The sequence below is a fragment of the Pantherophis guttatus genome, chromosome 3 (assembly GCF_059756535.1).
Source record: "Pantherophis guttatus breed Tessera chromosome 3, ASM5975653v1, whole genome shotgun sequence".
NCBI lineage: Eukaryota > Metazoa > Chordata > Lepidosauria > Squamata > Colubridae > Pantherophis > Pantherophis guttatus.
The window spans coordinates 162203551-162222810 of record NC_142065.1 but is presented as its reverse complement, the minus strand read 5'-3'; the positions used below and the strand labels follow the sequence as shown (position 1 = coordinate 162222810).

At 38.1% G+C, this 19260-nt stretch overlaps 1 protein-coding gene across 4 annotated transcripts in view; it reads right to left on the bottom strand.

Moving 5' to 3' along the window:
• SPIRE1 (spire type actin nucleation factor 1) overlaps positions 1-18270 on the bottom strand; it is a 46423-nt gene extending 28153 nt beyond the window's left edge. For all 4 annotated transcript variants that reach the window (XM_034429422.3, XM_060682051.2, XM_034429423.3 and 1 more), the window contains exons 1-2: positions 17469-18270; positions 2702-2736 (exon numbers count right to left, since the gene is read on the bottom strand). In XM_034429422.3, the coding sequence (XP_034285313.2) occupies positions 2702-2736; positions 17469-17796 (363 nt within the window). In that variant the 5' untranslated portion in view covers positions 17797-18270. The remainder of the gene's footprint in view (positions 1-2701; positions 2737-17468) is intronic.
• Between the last annotated feature and the right edge of the window lie 990 nt (positions 18271-19260).

The window sequence follows — 19260 nt, the reverse complement described above, 5'->3', positions numbered from 1 at the left end:
TGTGAAATTTTAAAAAATCATGTCAGATTCCGAATAGGGCAAATGCCAATATATTTTAACTAATTGGGAGCATACCTTTTTACATGCAACTAGTTTTGGATATAGATTTTCACCAAGATCAAATTAAATGAGATCAGTGAAAGTAGTCGCACTGGTTGAATTGATAAGTTGTAGAGAAGTGAGCTCAGCAAAAATGCAGTACCCTTTGTGTAACTGTCTAATGTTAATATCAATCTGGGAGACTTACAAAAATCTATTTATTCTTGTACTTTATCTCATAATATTTCTAGTGAACTTGACAAATATAAGTTTCAGTAATAGCTACAGATAACAAATCCATTGAATTTACTTTTGAAATATTTTGGGATAAACATAGACTATTTACCTAGTTCAGGAGTGTCAAACTCAAGGCCCGTGGGCCGTTTGCGGCCCGCAATGTGGTCGGATCCAACCCACGGGGCCGGCCTGGAAAATGTAAGGGGCTGGCCTGTGTCACTTCAGCCCAGTTTACCCAATGCTAAGAAGAAACATTTGGCCAGTGTGGCTTCAGCCCGGTCTACTTAATGCGAAGAGGAAACATTGGGCCAGTGTGGCTTCGGCCCAGTTTACCCAGTGAGAAGAGGAAACATGCCAGCAGTTTGGAGAGTGGTGTCAAACTGGCCATGCCCACCCAGTTGGCCACACCCACCCAGTCAGCCACCGCTAGCTAGCCCCGTGAGGTTAACCACAGCCCTGTTGTGTCCCTCAATGAAATTGAGTTTGATACCCCTGACCTAGTTGCATATTATAGGCATGTATGTAGCCGAAGAGAAGTATATTCCAAACCTAAATACTAAATTAAAGAGTAGCTGAACAAATTAAAATAGGGAGCTAAGAGCAATGAAACAAATGGTTCCTCTACCTGAGGAACAATCTCATCCCAAAGAGATTAGCCTGCCCCACTCATTCCAGCAGAAGGGCATGCTGCATATCCCATTGGTCAAGAAACTTCAGCTGGCAGGATCCTGGGTAAGAGTCTTTTCTGCTATGGCTACTGCCCTTTAGAACATTACACCATTGGAGATGAGATCTGCCCCCACCTTCCCAGCTTCTGGAAAGGCCTAAAAACCTGACTGTGCTGTGATGGGGGCATTGCATACTGGCTACTGGATTAAGAACATTCCACCTCATCCCATTCATGTACTAGTTTAGCAAATTTCTTGTTAATTTTAATGTTTTAACATGTTTACATATTCTTTTTTTGGTATGGTAAGCCACCCTAGTTGTTCGATAGTGAGATGGGCAGCATACAGAATTAATTAATAATAAATAAATAAAATACAGCTACTGCAATAGCAGAAGAAAACATCTCCCTTCCCTTAAAGAGTTTAGGGCAAAAATATTGGCATTATTTAAATTAAGATATGCACATACCTACACCCAATATTTAAAAAAGGGCCTGGTGGCTCAGCAGACTGATAGCATTGTGATTAACACCAGTTGTCTGCAATTACTATAAGTTTGAATCTCACCAGGCTCAAGGTTGACTCAGCCTTCCATCCTTTCTAAGGTAGGGAAATTGAGGACCCAGTTTGTGGGGGCAATAAGCTGACTTTGTATAAATATACAAAAGTATGAAGGCTATTGCATAATGCATTGTAAGCCGCCCTGAGTCTCCGGAGAAGGGCGGCATATAAATCAAATTAAAAAAAAAAAAATCTTAACAGAACACCTGTGCTGACTATATTGCATGGAGTCATATTTGATCATATTCTTGTCATATTTTAAAATAACCATTAACATTTATTTTAAAATAATGTTTTAATCCAAATCATATACCATTCATTCAGGGTTCAAAGGTATGTTCAAAGTTATGACAGCATTAAATACAATACAAACAATCTTTTATTGTTTTATCAATGTATAAAATAGGAAGAAAAATAAAACTATGTAACTTCATTGAAAGAGAAGTAGGATTGGTCCTCACAGTAGTGAACATCATAGTGTACTAGTTTTGTAATTGTGATTTGGGCACTTGGCAACTGTTGACTAATTATGATGGTTGCTGAGTCTGGCAGCCACGTGATTGCCATTTGTGACCTTCACTTCCAATAAGCAAAGGCATTGGGGAAGTCAACAGGTTACAAATGGTGATCATGTGACATTGCATTTAATGAACACCTGGGATTTGCTTAACAATGGCAACAGCAACTGCCTTTGTAAGTCAACAGAGTTATGTAATGTCATGCTTTATGACTGCAGTTAGTCTCAGTCTCAGTTACTGTCATTAAACAAGAACTCCTTGTACGACTTCCTGGCTTCAGCTGTATTCATTGCAGCTAATCACATTTGGTCAGACTGAAATTGTAAATCAATGTTATTAAAAATGTCCCTGAAGTAGAACAATTGGAGCTGTAAGCAAAATCATTATTCATGCTTCTATTTGCTCTCCAGAATTTCAACTGGTGTACGTAGTATCCAGTGTTTAGCAAATTGTATGATTGGTTTGCTGTTGACTCCAAAGCATATTGGAAGTCTTATGAAACATTAAATTTTCTGAATTGATCCAGTAAAAGATTTCTGTGTTCGAACAGTGTTTTTTTTCATGCATTAAGAGGGAGGGAGGAAGAACTCTCTGCCTCACGTCAGTGTTACAGACTGCTACTAAAAGCTTGTGACAAAATATATAGGAAACAATACTATGTTTCATATAAAGTCTTACCTTTGTTTCAGAAAAATGTGAATGTTCAGATTTACCTAAAAATGTAAAAGGAAAAGTTACTGTCACATTTAAAGGGGGGAAAAGTCAATTTAAAAAAAACTGAGAAAGTCTCAGTTGCATTCTGTCTATGAACTTGATAAAGGCAAGATTGAAAACCCTTTCATAATCAAAGTCATGTTAAAATCATCAGTTTTGAATGCATACATACACATCCTCTTTTACTTTGCAATCACATACATAACAAATAATATGTGAACAGAAACCATTTGAGTGTCATCTGCTTTTTTTCTTTTCTTTTTGTTTTTAAGAATATATGTCTATTTCCTTAAGAGTAAGGCCCATTAAACTCAGAGCACCCTCTAAGCGCAGGACAAACACATTCTGCTGGTTTGGTTATTCAATTTGTCCCTATAACTTTGTCTCCATCTTATCTTCAGCACACATGAAAGAGAGCTTAGGGTCATTTTTAACTGCTTGTTTTAAAGTACTGTTTTTCCTCTTTTATTAATATATATTTGGCTACATTAACAATGTAGTTGGTGACATGGGCAATAGTTGAAACTGCCTACCTATACTGCCTACCTATACTGACCACTCCAGGCTTTGGCACCTATGCCCCGTCACCTCTGACCCTGCATACTGTTTTCCATTCTGCTTTTGGGCAGTTGGTTTCTTTACAGCTGAGCTCTTCCTATGTTCTTCCTAGGTTTCTCAAACTGAGCCCCCAAACAGACACGTGGATCAGCCTGAGCCAAAGCTGACAACAGGAGAGGTAAATCTGCACAGTGAAGCAGGGCACAGAAAGCCATCTCTTTCACACCAATTCAGGGTGCAACTCTCCCATTTGTGCTACTTATTAATTAATACTAAATTTACTTGGTGACTGGAAAAGATGATTCTTTACCTGTCAGGTCTCCAAACACATTGATCAGGTTTATGGGACTAGAAATGTATTGGGTAAAGAGCCACCTATCTCTATTTGCAAGCATCCTTCAGCTAAAGATGAGGGGGTCAAACTATTTTCCAAACCACCAAAAGACAAGATGAGAAACAAGGGATGGAAACCAAGGGGAGAAGCAACCTAGAACTAAGGAGAAGTTTCCTAACGGTGAGAGCAATCAACCAATGGAATAGCTTGCCTTCAGAAGTTGTGGGTGCTCCATCACTGGAGGCTTTCAAAAAGAGACTGGACAATCATTTATCTGAAATGGTATAGGGCTGTGATGGCGAACCTATGCAATGCGTGCCACAGGTGGCACACAAAGCCCTCTCTGTGGGCACGCGCACCATCGCCAGCTGCTCTCCTGGGGTCCAGCACGTGCATGCGCCAGACAGCTGGTCCAGCGCGCAAACTCACTGGCCAGCTGCTCTCTTCTGGGTTCCGGCACACGCATGCACATCAACCAGCTGGTCTTCACTCAAGACCAGGTGACCGGTGCGCATGCGCGTGCCGAAACCCAAGAGAGAGCAGCTAGCCTGTGTGCATGCATGCCAGACCAGCTGTCTGGGGCGCATGCCTGTGACAAAACCCGCAAGTGCAGGTGGCCGCTGCGCACATGCGCACTGGCCAGCTGCTCTCTTCTGGGTTCCGGTGCTCTGGTGTGCAGGCACTCCAGTTTTGGCACTCGGTGCCGAAAAGGTTAATCATCATTGGTATAGGGTCTCCTGCTTGAGCAGAGGTTGAACTAGAAGACATTCAAGGTCCCTTTAAAAAAAAAAAAAGCTAAGGGGAATAGTGATTTGAAGCCAGAGAATCCTGTTTTGCAATATAGCAAATATCTATATAATTAGCAATATAGCAAATATAGCAATATAGGAAATATCAGCAATTTTTCAGGCCAACTTTTTAATTCAAAAGTTCTCCCTCACTTCACCAGACTATTCCTCTGGTGCTTATTTGCTATTTTAGGGACTGGCTCACAATGATTGGTGGGTTGATTTGTTTCTTCTATCTCCTGCTGGAAGTCTATCTTCCAGGTGTTCAATCTGTGGCTGACTGAAAAGGGTAGAGAAGGTCTACAGGGAAAAGGGTGAAATCCTGATCCTGATTTAAGGAGTAAGGAAAAAATACCCAATAAAACAGAAGAGCCTCTGTTGTTTTACCAGGCAGCTTTAGAGATGTCCTGAAAATCAAGAGCCTGTTCTGCAGAGGTAAAGGAGGACTGTTGAATAAAGCAGAAAATATTCTTCTGCTTTGCTGGGCATGCCTACGCACCTTGATCTCACCTTGCAGATAAATTCTCTTTGTAACAAGTTTTGCTAGATGGCTAAGCCTATGGGTCTAGCCATGTGTTAAGGCTTGGTTCCTTCCAAGATAGCCCTTGCCCAAGATGGGGAAAACAGTTGATGGGTGTTTTTTCTGCCTGTGGGTGACACTTGACCTGAAAGGAAACTAAGCTAGGGAAATTCACTAATAGCTTTGACAGACTTTAAACCTTTCTGACAGAATGTAAACTCATCCCTTGTTCCTTCAGAAACATAGATAGCTAATAGGGAATACAGGTAATCCTTGATTTGTGACCGATCACAGCATTCAAAGTTACAACGGACACTCCCCCCCCCCAAAAAAGGTACTTATGACCTGGTTCCAAAGTTCTATTTTGGGCATTCAGCATTTACAAGCCATTTGCATCTCATGTGGACCACAATTTTTGCTGAAAACAGGTGGGTTACTTCTGGCTTTCAGTAAAAATGCCCCATAGCAAACAATAGATTCACTTAACAATTGCAGCATTTGCTTAACAATTGCCATAAAGAAAGGTTTTAAAATCGGGTCAGGCATGGGATGGCCCAGTTTATGAGTATCACAACTTACAACTGAAATTGGCAGGTTTCATTATAGTTGTAAGTTGAAGACTTCCTGTATATTTGTTGCCCTTAAACTATTTACCGTATGAATAACTTTTGAGAGAATGATTTTGGAAAGCTAATTTAGCTTAGTGATTAAACACCAAGCTAGAACCTAGGGAACTGTTAATTCTAGTTCTGTTTTAGACATAAATGCCTCACTTTGGGTGAGTCACTCTCTTTGTTGTTGTGGGGAAAATAGGAGAAGGAAGGAGTATTAAGTATGCTGCCTTAAGTTATCTATAAAAATGAAAAGATAGGATAAAAATACACAAATGTATATACTTGTTCGGATTTTCTATCATTTATCCATAACCTGCAATAATTTATTTTGTTTTACTTTCAAACACAACTACCTTGGTATTTGATAAATTAATTCATCCTTTCAGATGCATTTCGGCCTTTCTTCTTGTTACATCTGGTAGGAAGGTGTCCAAGCTGGGGTTGTATTTGCTAATTATAAGAAAAGATTTGCTTTTCTATAAGAAAAAATGGTCCCAGTCTTATTAAGTAGAACTGTAGTGAAAGCACTGGTTAAAAAAATGATCCAGAAGATTTAAATAATTATAGACCAGTGGTCAATATAGACTTCCAGATCAAGATGTTTGAATATGGTAGGTGACCTGATAGGTGATTAGACTTGACTTTTTTGGGGGGGGGAGGGGGGATGGATTTTCTAGATCCATTTCCTTCCGAGTTTATGCTTGATTTTTGCAACAAAACTGTGCTAGACAAGTATAACCCTGGACTTCAGCAGCTTTTGACACAATTCTTTATGGTACCTTTCCACAGAAGTTATCTCATCTAGGTGCTTTATACCAGAGTTCCAGAGTATACCACAGTATACCAGAGTCTTTCTGGCTTTGCAGGCCATCCAGGGCGGAGGGGATATATCTGCATGAGCAGTGGGAAAAGTGTGCGTGCGCTCAGCTCCATTTGCACAAGGGCAGGACTGCACGCCCACCGCTCACGCAAATGGAATGCATGCATGCTTGCCCGCTGTTTGTATAAATGGGGATACGTGTTCACATGTGTGCACTCGCCCACCACTTCTGAGGCCTGGTTATGAGTGCCTTCAACAATGGTACAGCTTCTAACGTACTGGAAAAGTTCTTTAAAAATCAGAGGGATATTCAGAGATGTATCTGCCTTGAGATTAGCCCATGTTGAACTGTTCAGCATAGTCAAGTATCAGGAATTGAGCACAAAAACATTTTATAACATTCTGTAATATGTCATAAAATGCTTTATGATAATTTCTATGTCAAAAAACGTTTTATAAAATTTGCCAAATTTCAGATCTACAGGAGTCATGGGTCTCAGATTTTGGATTCTGTTAAGTCAATCTACTTGAGGTACCTTTGTTGAAAAGATTTTGCCCTATGATACATGATTTTCTTCAGTTAAAGGTATAAACAAAAGAATTTTAGGAGTAAATAGCTAAATTACTTTAAAAAGGCCTATCAATTTGTTTGTCTTGGGAAGACAGGGAACCCCCGCCCCCCCAGGTTAGCCTCACCTTTATCTCTGAGGGGTAAGGTGTTGGTATCTGACACCATTCCAAACTTCTGAGATAAACATTTGTGGATTTGTGGATAATCCCTCAATTCCTCTCCAAGTCAAAGATAGAAAAATATGTAAGTCTGTGCTTATTTTATAATGAGATATTCCATTGTTTTTTGATGTTATCTCCTTAATCCATCCAATTTAATTGGTAAATTAAAGTACTGTATTCAGCTTGCCCAACATGAAGTTTAGAGTGGTTTATGAAATTGAAGCTTATTTTAATTTTAACTCCTTTTTCTTGCTGCAATATTACAACGATGTAATATTCCTTAGTGTTACTCATCAAAAATATTTAGCATAAGGGAATATACACACAGTCTGAAAAGAAATGAAGCTTACAAACCAGTGGTGGGTTGCCCCCGGTTTGGACTGGTTCGCAAGAACCAGTATTAAAACCGGTGGGAGGCTCCGCCCACTGACCCGGACATCATCATAGGTGATCTGCACATGCAGAAGAGCGCGAGGGTGCGGGAGCGATGTGAACCGGTAGTAAAGGTAAGTAGAACCCACCCCTGTTACAGACCCTTGAGTTTGTTTAGGCTAAGAAATTATTTAGTCTAAGTTAGCTGCTAAGTTTATCAAACTTGAGAATTTACTACTGTTCATAATTCTAGTAGTACTTAACAAGCAAGATTTATAGCATTATCATTTATAGTATTGTCATTGAATTTAATGTAAAGGCAAATACCTACAGATGTATTCATCAAGGAAATGTTCCCCCCTTTTTAGAATGAAAAGCATATTCTTCCTCTTCAACTATTGGTACCGAACAATGTATCTCTCCTATTTCTGGTTCCATTTCTGATCAACAACTCATCTAACATATAAGACTTTCAGCATTATTCATGTCTTAGTGTATAACGTAATATTGCATCCATCAGTGCAAGAGTTTAGAGACAGCAAAAGTTGTTCACTGAAAACTAGCAAGAAATAAGTGGAAATATATTTTGTATTAAATCTTTCCTAATGTTAAATTTGAATCTGCTTTCATCTACTTTCATCTCATTGATTCTTGTCCTGCCCTCAGTTTCCATAATGAATAGATGGTCCCTTCTTGTATATGCCAGCTCTTTCGATATTTGTCCCAGATTTTTCTCTTGCAAGATAGATATATTCAGTTCTTTTGTTTCTAGACAACTTGCATTCTGATAGTTCTCACAGTCTTTTTAAAGTGGGAAGCCAACTATAGACTGACTAGTGCTGAGTACAATAAAACTACTACAAATAAAAGAAAGCTACACTTTGACATTTGAATATGTATTAAAAATGAAAATTACAAATGCATGTGTTATTAGTGACATTTGTAAGTCACTCAGCATGCCATCTTTGGCTAAAAGGATGAAAATTCTTCAGCTCAGCAAAAATGAAAAATGAAAAAAGATTGGTGATCATTACTATGTCAACCATGTATATTCTTTGCATGATCAAACAAATATATAGGAGCTATGGATTCTTACAAAATGTTTCTGTGTACACAAAGGGAGAGCATATTAGTGGCTAATGTTTCCTTTTGGCAATTCTTTTTCATATTTTTTCATAATAAGATGTTGTTCAAAATAGATCATTTAGTTATATATCACTTCCTCTGTGGATTGGATCCAGATTATTGTGGTCTTTTTTCTTTGAAAGGTAAGTGATTGTATTAATAACACTTTAAAGAAATGTACATGCAATGCAAAAATTAAGATGGTCCTTAGGAAGATTTTATAAATCCAATATCTATCATTTAGCTAGAAGTCAGTCTCCTGTTTCTAGCCTGGTGTCTTAATCACTAGACCAAACTGGCTCTCACATTATTTCATGTGCAATTCCATATATTTCCTATTCAATTAATAAAACCAAAAGGTTTACATATGAAAGGGGAAGAGGTAAAATCAGGGTTTTAGAGAATTTTGTTGTCTCTGAAGAAAGTAATAAGACCCTGCTATTCGCAGATGGCCTTTTGTCAGACTGAAAGAAAAGAGTCTTTTTCCAAGTTGTTTCCAAGCGGTTCTCTTTAGAACAGGAATGGGCACTTTCCCAGAAACTTCTGTTCCACCCCCTCCTGTTTACAGAGAAGCACTGAGGAATCACCTCTCCTGACACAGAGGAAGGGAATGAATGCTTCATGGGATGGATTTTAGAGAGGGAAGTTCCTTCGCCTTCCAAAGTCTTTTCTTCTGGCAACGATCAGTGGAACAGGATTTTCCTGGGGAAAGAAACTAATACTTAGCTGAATTAGTTCCCCAAGTCTGACTCTAAATTATTGACTCCATTTATTTTTTTAAACAAAAGATGTCAAAATATATGTATTTGAATTGAGGTTTTAAATTCTAGATAGTGAAATCTTAATGACCTTGTGTATTCCCATTAGATCTGCACAGTAGGGAGATACAGTGAATCAATTTAACTTTGACAGTCTCTTATTTTCATTGCATGTACAAATTCAGAATCATGACTTAAATGACTAGTCAAATACTATAAAACTGAAAAGCAAACCCTAGATTCAGCGGTGAAATGCTACCGGTTCGCACTCGTTCAAGCGAACCGGTAGTGATAAAAACTACCGGATCAGGCGAACTGGTAATAAAAAAAGCAACTGGTTCATCTGAACCAGTATTTCCGACGATCAGCTGTGCCGCACAATTTAAAATCGCTAGAAAGTAGGAAATCCTGCTTTCTAGTGAATCTAAATCACGCGGCAAAGCTGTTACCCCTCCCCTCGCTGTTCTACTTACCTTCCCAAGCCTTCTTTTTCCGTGTAAAGCGCGCATTTGGCGTGTACTGTGCATGCGTGTGCATATGACACATGTGCGTTTGGCGCACACAGTGCATGCGTGGGCAGCAAACTGGTGGCAAACCGGAGAAGATATCACCACTGCCTAGATTGATTGATTAATTAGTTCAGTTATCAGGACAACAAAGAAACAAACTGCATCAACTGAAATGTAGCAATTCTGCCATATTTCCAGTGTTTTTGCAAGAGATCTTATCATATTCTGGCATTTTCAGTTGATACTGGTGAAATATTGTAAGATATGGCCGTTTAATTGTTGGTTGCTGGGGCGGGAGGATTTGCATCCACAGCCTGAAAAATATTGTAAAACCTCCCGGCCCCCCTGCTTTATTATTTCTACAGAAATCAAAGCTATAAAAAACATTCTGAGCTTCAGAACCACTGCTTAAGCTTTATATAATAATATTCTATTTAAAAATTCAACACTATAATGTTGTGCAAGAGAGTTGCATTTACTTTCACATTCTCTAAGGAAAAATGCTTAATCTATTGATGTTTATTTATTAAAGCTAATTCACACTGAATTTGTATCTGAGAGATTCTATTTTGCATTATGGATGGAAATTATTATTTGGTTATTCCTCTATAGAAAAAAATGTGCATGAACTATTCTCAGAGTTGCTCTGCATAATAGTAAATTGTAAAAGATACGTGAGAAACTGAATCATATTTAACCAAAACTACAACATATTCCCCCAGAGCACAAAAGAGCACAAAATATTTCCATTTATTTTCCTAACATACATTTTGTGTTGTTCAACCTTTATCATGCATGATTAAAATAAAATGATCCAAGTTCAAAAAATGTTAACTCCTAGATTGGCTTCCATTTTTAACTATGTAAAAAACAAACCATTCCACAGAAAGTCTTCCTCCACCACATTCTTAGTGCATATTACAACGAACTTTTTCTGAAAACAACTGAGCTGAAATAATTGGATTCCTGCCATGAAGGAAAAGCATCTTTTGGAAATTTTGTACCAACTGAAGTAATTGGTTATAAAATATGGTAACTGTTCTTCAGTACTACTGTAAATTTGCTGTTATAGATGTATAATTACTTTTTTCTATTTTGTTTAGTGATATGATACAGTCCATTATAACTTGTGGAGCCATCATCTTCAATACCTAAATAAGCTTTGGAAGTTAAAAGAACAGCATTTTATATATAAGCAATAATGGGATTTGTCTTTTGCTTTGTTGCATGTGGTTCACAATTTGTGATTTATGGCTTATTCAATCAACTGTGATTTATACTCATGACTAAACAAACTCTGCTTCATGTGATATCAAATTAGATCCAAGAAAGAACTTTTTTTTTATCTTGACTCATAAATGTAAATATAATACAAATATATTATTTACATAAAATATTATATATTATGCATGTATTCATCTGTATTTATATTCTGCCCCAATCCCAAGTGACTCTGTGGCAGACAACTACAGAAATAAATGCAAAAAGCAATAAAATAATAAAATTCACTAATCAAAATACCACACTCAATAAAATCAACTGAAGCCAAAGTTTACTGAAGCTTATTGAAATTACAGAGATTATTGAACCTGAAAAGTTAAAATGTTTGCTATTTTTATCACAGCAAGTTTAGAGACTGCACTTCTGTCATTATTTTAACAGTCAATTCCTATGATCACCGTACTACTTAATAATCTTAAAAGTGGAGCAATGGTAGAACAAAATCAGATTCTCCATTATGTCCAAGGCCTTGTTTTTGTCAAACAGGGGAAGATGTAGAAATAAAAGAGCATGGAAATTTTTAGAGAACAACACCTCTTCCCCAATTCAGTTGTGGCATATATCCAGGGATAAGTTCAGAGTATAGGTATTCTTCAATTTATGACAGCAATTGAGACAGGAATGTCCATCACTAAGCAGTGTGATCATAAAACCTGATCGCTCTGTTCAGTGATGGCAGTCCTTGCAGTCCTGGTTACTGTTGCTAACAGAACCCCACATCATTAAGTGAAGCAATTCTCGCTGGCTCCCCATAGCCAAGTCAATAGGGAAACTGGCAGGAAGTTGAAAGTACCAAATAGCTTGCAAGCAGGTAAAGTGGCTGATGCCAGGTGAGGAAGAGTGCAAGTAGGTGTGTGAGGATGCGAGGGAGATGTAGCGAGGCTTGGAGAAGGTGCACAAAGGTTCAAGGGGATGCATAAGGGTGCAAGGGAGAAACTGCAAGGGTTGGAGAGGGTTCTTAAGAATGCAAGCCACAACTGGTAAGGCTAAGCCAGCTGTCAAGCATCCAGATTGTAATCATATATCTATGGGGTGCTTGGATAGCTAGGCCTCTAGAGGGTTGGTTGTAACCATCCTGCTTTCAGCTCTGTCCTAATTTTGAATGGTCATTGAATGCACAGTTGTAAGTTGACAACTACTGTACCTGTAATTTTACCTAGCTGATATTGCATCAGATACAACTTTGACAGCTCTTCAAAATATAAATAGATTTGATCAGTATACTGTATACTGAGTATACTGAGAACCACAGGGCAGAAGGCTGGGGATTCCAATTCCCTTTTCCAGAAGGACTTAGGATGTTTGGACACAGCTCATTTTGGGATACCAGATTAGTGGTTTCTGCTGTCATCATGTATCTTCCAGGAGATATTCCAGTCATATAGAATATAGTTAATGTATATAAATCACATAATAATTTTAAAAGCTTATGACCTTATGGGGCTGCATTGCTAGCTCCCCAGAGCTCCTTCTGAATGTTTCAGAAGGAGAGGAAGCAATTGGGGTAAACTAATTCTATATGTGACCAAGAGCCACATTTTATTCATGGGGATTTATAGCGTCTCAGTCTACAATCTAATATGCAGGCTACATTTAAAACTGTCAGTTTTTATGTTTCTATATACTGTACCCATAAAGAAAAAATGGAGGAGTGGGGGAATTTATTTTAGAATTACTGATCAATAATATTAAGTCAGAACACAGCCATATATATTAAACATTATGTCAATTTTTCCTAACCTGGTGCTCTGTTCCAGTTATACTATACTTCATTATTCAAAGATTGAATCATTATCTCCTTTAGCAATGATGGATAAGATTCCGGTTGAAGGCTGTATTCATATCACATCACAATACTACGCTAAAATGTGATCACTAATCTGTACAGTGTGAATCCAAGGAGTATTATAAATGTATGGTTCAATGGGTTATGCAATCCCATGAAACTGAATTATTTCATATTGTATGACTACAAGTGCAATCTATTTGAGATGCTGCAGCTTAAAAAAAAGCATCTTTAGTATTTAATGCAAAACAGTGATTTAAGAAAAGACTAACCCTGAAATTACTGGACTACAGTAATTTGTTCTTCAGTCACTTTACTGCAGTGCATCTTTCCTGTTATACAAGTTTTCTGCTTATAGCCTGGACAGCAATATTTTAATGAGAGAAAATGTAACGTTAGAAGTTTGGGCTTTATATTATATTAAAAGAAACTGGATTTGCAAGAAAATGTGGCTCTAAATGCTGCTTTGCTGATCCTAGAATAGACAGTCAATCGTATTCTTTTCTATGAGTTCATAAATTGTCAAAGGTTCGAAATGAAAAATCCATTTTTCCCATCCCCCCCAAGCTTGCCCTTAACTATTGCAAAGACTCTATAAAATTATTTGCATATAGCTTATGTTTTAAAAATATCTTATACCTCTTGCTTTTCAATTTCCCTACTTTTTCTTTCAGCATTCTTCACCTGAGGGAATGATGCAGAAAAGATATGAACTTCATTTTCCTCAAATGGAAGTTTTTCTTTCAGCTCAACACATTCTAATGACTTACAGAGATATGAAGGATAGGATAGGACAGGATAGTGGAATCCCTTCTCTAAAAGGAAAAGGAATTACTCCAAGAAGAATGGTTATACTAAAGAGAGATTTAGTGGCTATATGTTTTATATTAATCAGTTAATAACATCTTCTCAAAAATATATTACCCCGGAAATTCAAATTTCCTAGCAATTTTCTTTCTCTTGAAGTTTGTAAGATGACATGACTTGCTTTATTTGAACTATTTGAATTTCTTTAATCCAGCGAAGTTTACTTCATTCACTCAATTTGTTTGTGGAATTTTATGACATATATAATCTTCAAAGAAAACATTGAAGCATTTGATTTACAACATTCCTAATATCAATATAAAGGAACACAAATATTTGTATTTTCTTCCCTTTTTTTCAGATTAAGAAAAAGGACCAATACAGGCAATGCTATCAGACGAATTCCATAAAAGCTTATAAGCCTTTGTATTCAACAACTTAAAAATAATTGTACTCACATGACAACTTAAAACTTATTGCAATTGTTATTTATCTAATAGCATTCTTTATAAGTTTATTTTTCACTACCACATAGTTTTCATTACCAATTGCCACATTTTTATTTTTTTTATTTATAAAGTATTTTTTAAAGAAAAAATTAAGACTAAATTAATCCACTTGTACTATCTTTTATCTAATAATGTATGTTATGTGAATTGATCCATTTGTAAACAATAATATCCCAACCAATTGTGGCTTATTTAACAATCCACTAAAAACCTGTGAATTAAAGTCATTTTGATGGACCTAGATTAATAATGGTATAGGAATATTGAGATCTTTCTTCAATGATCCGATAAATTTTTAAAACTTTCTAAATTAAAACATTGAATGAAATTCAGGAAATCCTCAATTTACAACCACAACTGAGCCCAAAATTTTTCTTGCTAAGCAAGAGTTGTTAAGTGAGTTTTGCCCTATTTTATGATCTTTCTTGCCACAGTTGTTAAGCGAATCATTGCAGTTGTTAAATTAATAACATAGTTGTTAAGTGAATTTGGTTCCTCATTGATTTTACTTATCAAAAGGTCACAAAATATGATCACATGAACCCACAATCCTCATAAATATGAATCAGTTGCCAAGTGTTTGAATTTTGATCACGTGACCAGGGGATGCTGTAACGGTCATAAATGTGAAAAATGGTCATTCACTTTTTTAAGTGCTGTTGTCATTTTCAGTCATTAACAGTCACTAAATGAACTGTTGTATGTCAAGGATTACCTGTAATACATCTTATTTATCAATGTCTGGCAATCTTTTTGATACAGAGCATAATATATTTGATGATGCAGTGTCTCGTTATAAATTTTTTACAGTAGAATGCTTTGTAAGTACAACATTAAATAGGTAATATTACTAAATCAACTTAATGGGGATTGTCAACAATATCGTTTACCTCCCACAGTAACACTGACATGTTTTGAAAGTATTAACAAGAATATAAACAACATGCTCTGTTAAATGCAAGCATAAATATTCCACATGGTTACATTTTTTTTAAAAAAGGGAGAATTTTCTTTGATCATTACGGAAATGCTGACTATAAACTGAAACTCACAGCATAAATTCAGCCTAACTAGAATGCCTGCAGTGTTCTTCCATATTTAATTTTAAGAGTCTGTCGATGCAAAAATAATCACTTGCACACATTCAGACTTTTTTTGCCCTACTTGTTTGCATGGGGATCTCCAGAATTTCCATATCTTTTAAAATCTTAGTTAGTCTAATAAAAATATTCTAATATGGAAGTTAGTAATATAATAGCTAAAAGAAAGAAGACAAGAGGAATACAGTAACTATTTCAGGTATTATAGACCAGTACTAAGAGGAATTATTTTTGTTATTCACTGTATTGGTATAAAAACCTGAACAGAAGGGACAGTCCCTCATCTGAAAACTCTGTGCCCTAATCCCAGACATGGAAATGCATCATAAAAACAATTACTGTGCTTGTAATATAGAGCTAGTATATTATTTAACTAGTTAATATAAGAATGTTAATTTAACACGTGTTTTAGAATTTAAGAATTCATTAATTAATTTTTAAGATTATGAAGGGCCAATATTAAGCAGATATTAACTACAGTAAATTCTCCTATTACTTTCCATACAGTAGAGCATAAAAATCATATCTCATATTTAGTTTACCCCCCAATTTGAAGTCTTATTAGTTCTTGCTCTGTTTTGTTCACTAGTAGTCCATTTTAAAATTAGGATCTTTATGATGTGCAACATGTATCACATTTCTTATGTAGTGTTTGATTGACAAAAAAAAAGACATAATCTGTTTATTGACAGAATGATTTTATGTTGAGTTGGCATTGGTTTAGGATGTTGACATGACTTTTAAAAATATGTTTATAATGACTACTATAGTCAGATGCTAACCCAAGCACGACTAAGTAAATATGGTATTTTATTACTCACATACATGAAGAGAAAATTATACATAATTGCTGAACCTGTCTGGCATATTGTCCATAAGTACAATCTTGGTAGAGGAATTTAACAAGTCATATTTTATTTCCTGTATTCACTCTCAGCTTGCTTTCCATATTCTCGTTTCAATATACAATACTGATTAGAATATGAGATTCTAGATATTAGAAGATGAACATAAATTTCTCACAAGACTGCCCATAACTATAAGATCAGGATGTCGTGTGCTATATTCATAGAATGTGTATTCGAATTATCAGCAACCTGATTTGTCTGGATGTAATACACAACACACACACACAAACACACACAGAGAGAGATAGAGAGCCAGTAGTCATTAAAACCTCTGCTAACAGCATGCCGGGACTCTGACAGCTGCTCTCTTTGTTTTGCTTTGCAGTGCCCTCCCCCACCATCATGCTGACCTATATGAGCAGCTTTGCATTGCTTTTTTTCCCAGGCTTTCATCAAGTAGGAGCAAAGAAAATTCTAGCTTGAGCAAGAAGCCAAAGCAATGCTGGTAAACACAGATACAGGCTTATCTTACTGAAATCAACTATAGTCATCCATATTGTGGTCCTGAAAATAACATTGCAATTACACATTTTTTTTTAGGTATTCCAAAATGCAATCTGTACAAATCATTTCCTGCAGACTCAAAAGTGTTTGCTTATATATCAGCCATAATGCAGCATTTGGGGGGGAGGGTGTCAAATGGTGAGATTTTCCTTTTTTATACATATATACATGTACATATGCATATACATATACATATATACATATATATACACACACATATGCGTATATGTATATATATATAAATATATATACATGTATATATGTATATGTATAAAAGAGGCCCGTTTATTGTAGGGAGGAGGGAGGGATGAAGAAATGCTAAGCTGAACAGTTTTAGTACAAGCTGTATAACCAGAAGCAATTTTGTACTGTATGAAAAGGGGGAGGGGATGGGAGGGGAAGAAAATTTCACTAACGGAGGCAATCCATATTCCATTTTTTTTTTAATTTAAAAAAAACCCCAGCAACAAGAGTTTAAACGGATGAAGAAATACTGATGGATGGCGGGTTGAAGGTAGGATGAGATTCCCCCTTAGACACTACTGACTAACAGCAAGATCAAGAGACGAGAGCAAATGGGGGAAACCGGGTGAGAGGGAGAGGAAACGGTTCCTCGCAAAAAAAAAAAAAAACAACACAAAAAACCCAACCATCAAAGCCGAGCAGGGAAGCGGCGGGGCCGAGCCTAAGACCGCACCACCTTTACCTGCTCCGGGCGAGCTTCGAGCGGCGCCGCTTCCATTCAAAGTGACGGTCCCATCCCTCCAGATGCGGATGTCGGCAGGGCTCTCCACTCGGCGGCTCAGGCTTTCTCCGCGGCGACCCCCGGCGCGGAGGGAACCGCAGCACTGGTAGCAAACGGCCCACGCCTGCTCCTCGTTGATGGGCTGGTTGTAGAGCTTGAGGATCTCTTCCAGCGAGAGGGCTTCCCGCAGCATCGCAGCAGCCTGGCCTCCGCCGTAGCCCTCGTCCTCTCTGCGGCTGGAGGTGCCGGGCGAAGGCTCCTCGTCTCCCGCCGCCCCGGCGTAAGCCATTCCCTTTGCTGGAGAAGAAACCCCGGGCGGGAGCTGCTCTATCCGTCGCCCCTCGCTTTCGCCTCGCCCTCGCCTCAGCTGCTGTCCGCTGCCTTCATCTTCTCCCCAAACTCCTCCTTCCCCGCCAAAGCAGCCACCGCAGCCGAGCGCGTGAGCGGTGCAGGACAGCCCAATCCCGCGGGGAGAGGAATCCAGCCGGGAAGAATTGCGGACCGCCGGCCGAGTCAGCCGCTTCGAGGGCGGAGACTGTGGAAGGCGGGATTCACTTCATAGCAACCCAATGGCGTCCGCTGCCACCGACCGTTCTCTCCGGCTCGGCCGCCTCCTGTCTGTGGGAAAGCGGCGCGGCAAGAAGGGGCAAAAAAACGCCCTGTATTTATTATGCGCGCGGGAGGATGGTACGGTACAGGCCGCCCTCGACTTGACCACCGTTGGTTTATGACCCTTCAGAGTTACAACGGCACTGAAAAATGTGATTTATGACCGTTTTTCACCCTTACGACTTTGCAGTGTTCTCCATAAGCATGTGATCAAAATTGAGGTGCTTGTGGCAACTGGTTCATGTTTATGATCTTTGCTGCATCCCAAGGTCATGCAATCCCCTTTTGCCACCTTCTGACAAGCAAAGTCAATGGGGAAGCCAGATTCACTTAACAACCGGGTTACTGATTTATCAGCTGCAGTGATTCACTTAACAATTGTGGCAAGAAAAGTCATAAAATGGGGCAAAAAAATCGGGGGGCAAAAGAAATTTAACAAATTTCTCACTTAGCAACATAAATTTTGGGCTCAGTTGTGGTTGTAAATTGAGGATTACCTGTATTATAGTCCATATCAATATCCTGTGGTAAGAAAACCGACTGAGATTTCACAAAGAAGTCTGTCTTATCTTCGCTTAGACTTCATTCCTCAATTAAGAAGAATCTGCAATTCTTTTCCCACCAAGTGCACAAGATCCTGATGTATGCTTTGCTCTAATGTACAGTACTGCATTCAAGGTTACATTCTGCCTTCTGATATCTACTTATGGCTTTTCCAATGCAACTTTGTGGGTTTGTATGAGACACTGAATCATAAAATGACTGGAATTCTATTGGCACAATTCACAATTTACATCAGTTCACATCAAATGTAGTTTAGGTTTGTGTCAGTAGTCGGTTGCAAAACCCGTTGCTACCGGTTCGCTTGTGTGTGTGTGTGTGTGTGTGCATGATGCTTCTGCGCATGCGCAGAAGCATCTGGCGCGAGTGGGCGGAGCCTCCCACCGCTGCCGCTACCGGTTCGCCAATCCAGGTAGAACCAGTAGCAACCCACTACTGGTTTGTGCTTTGTCTAAGCACAGCAGACCCTGACAATTACTCAAAGCCTTTGAACTAGTATCAGTGTGAGTAAACAATAACATACACTATCACTATGAGTACCATAAAAACAGATGCATAAGGAAATAGAGATAAACAATGCCAC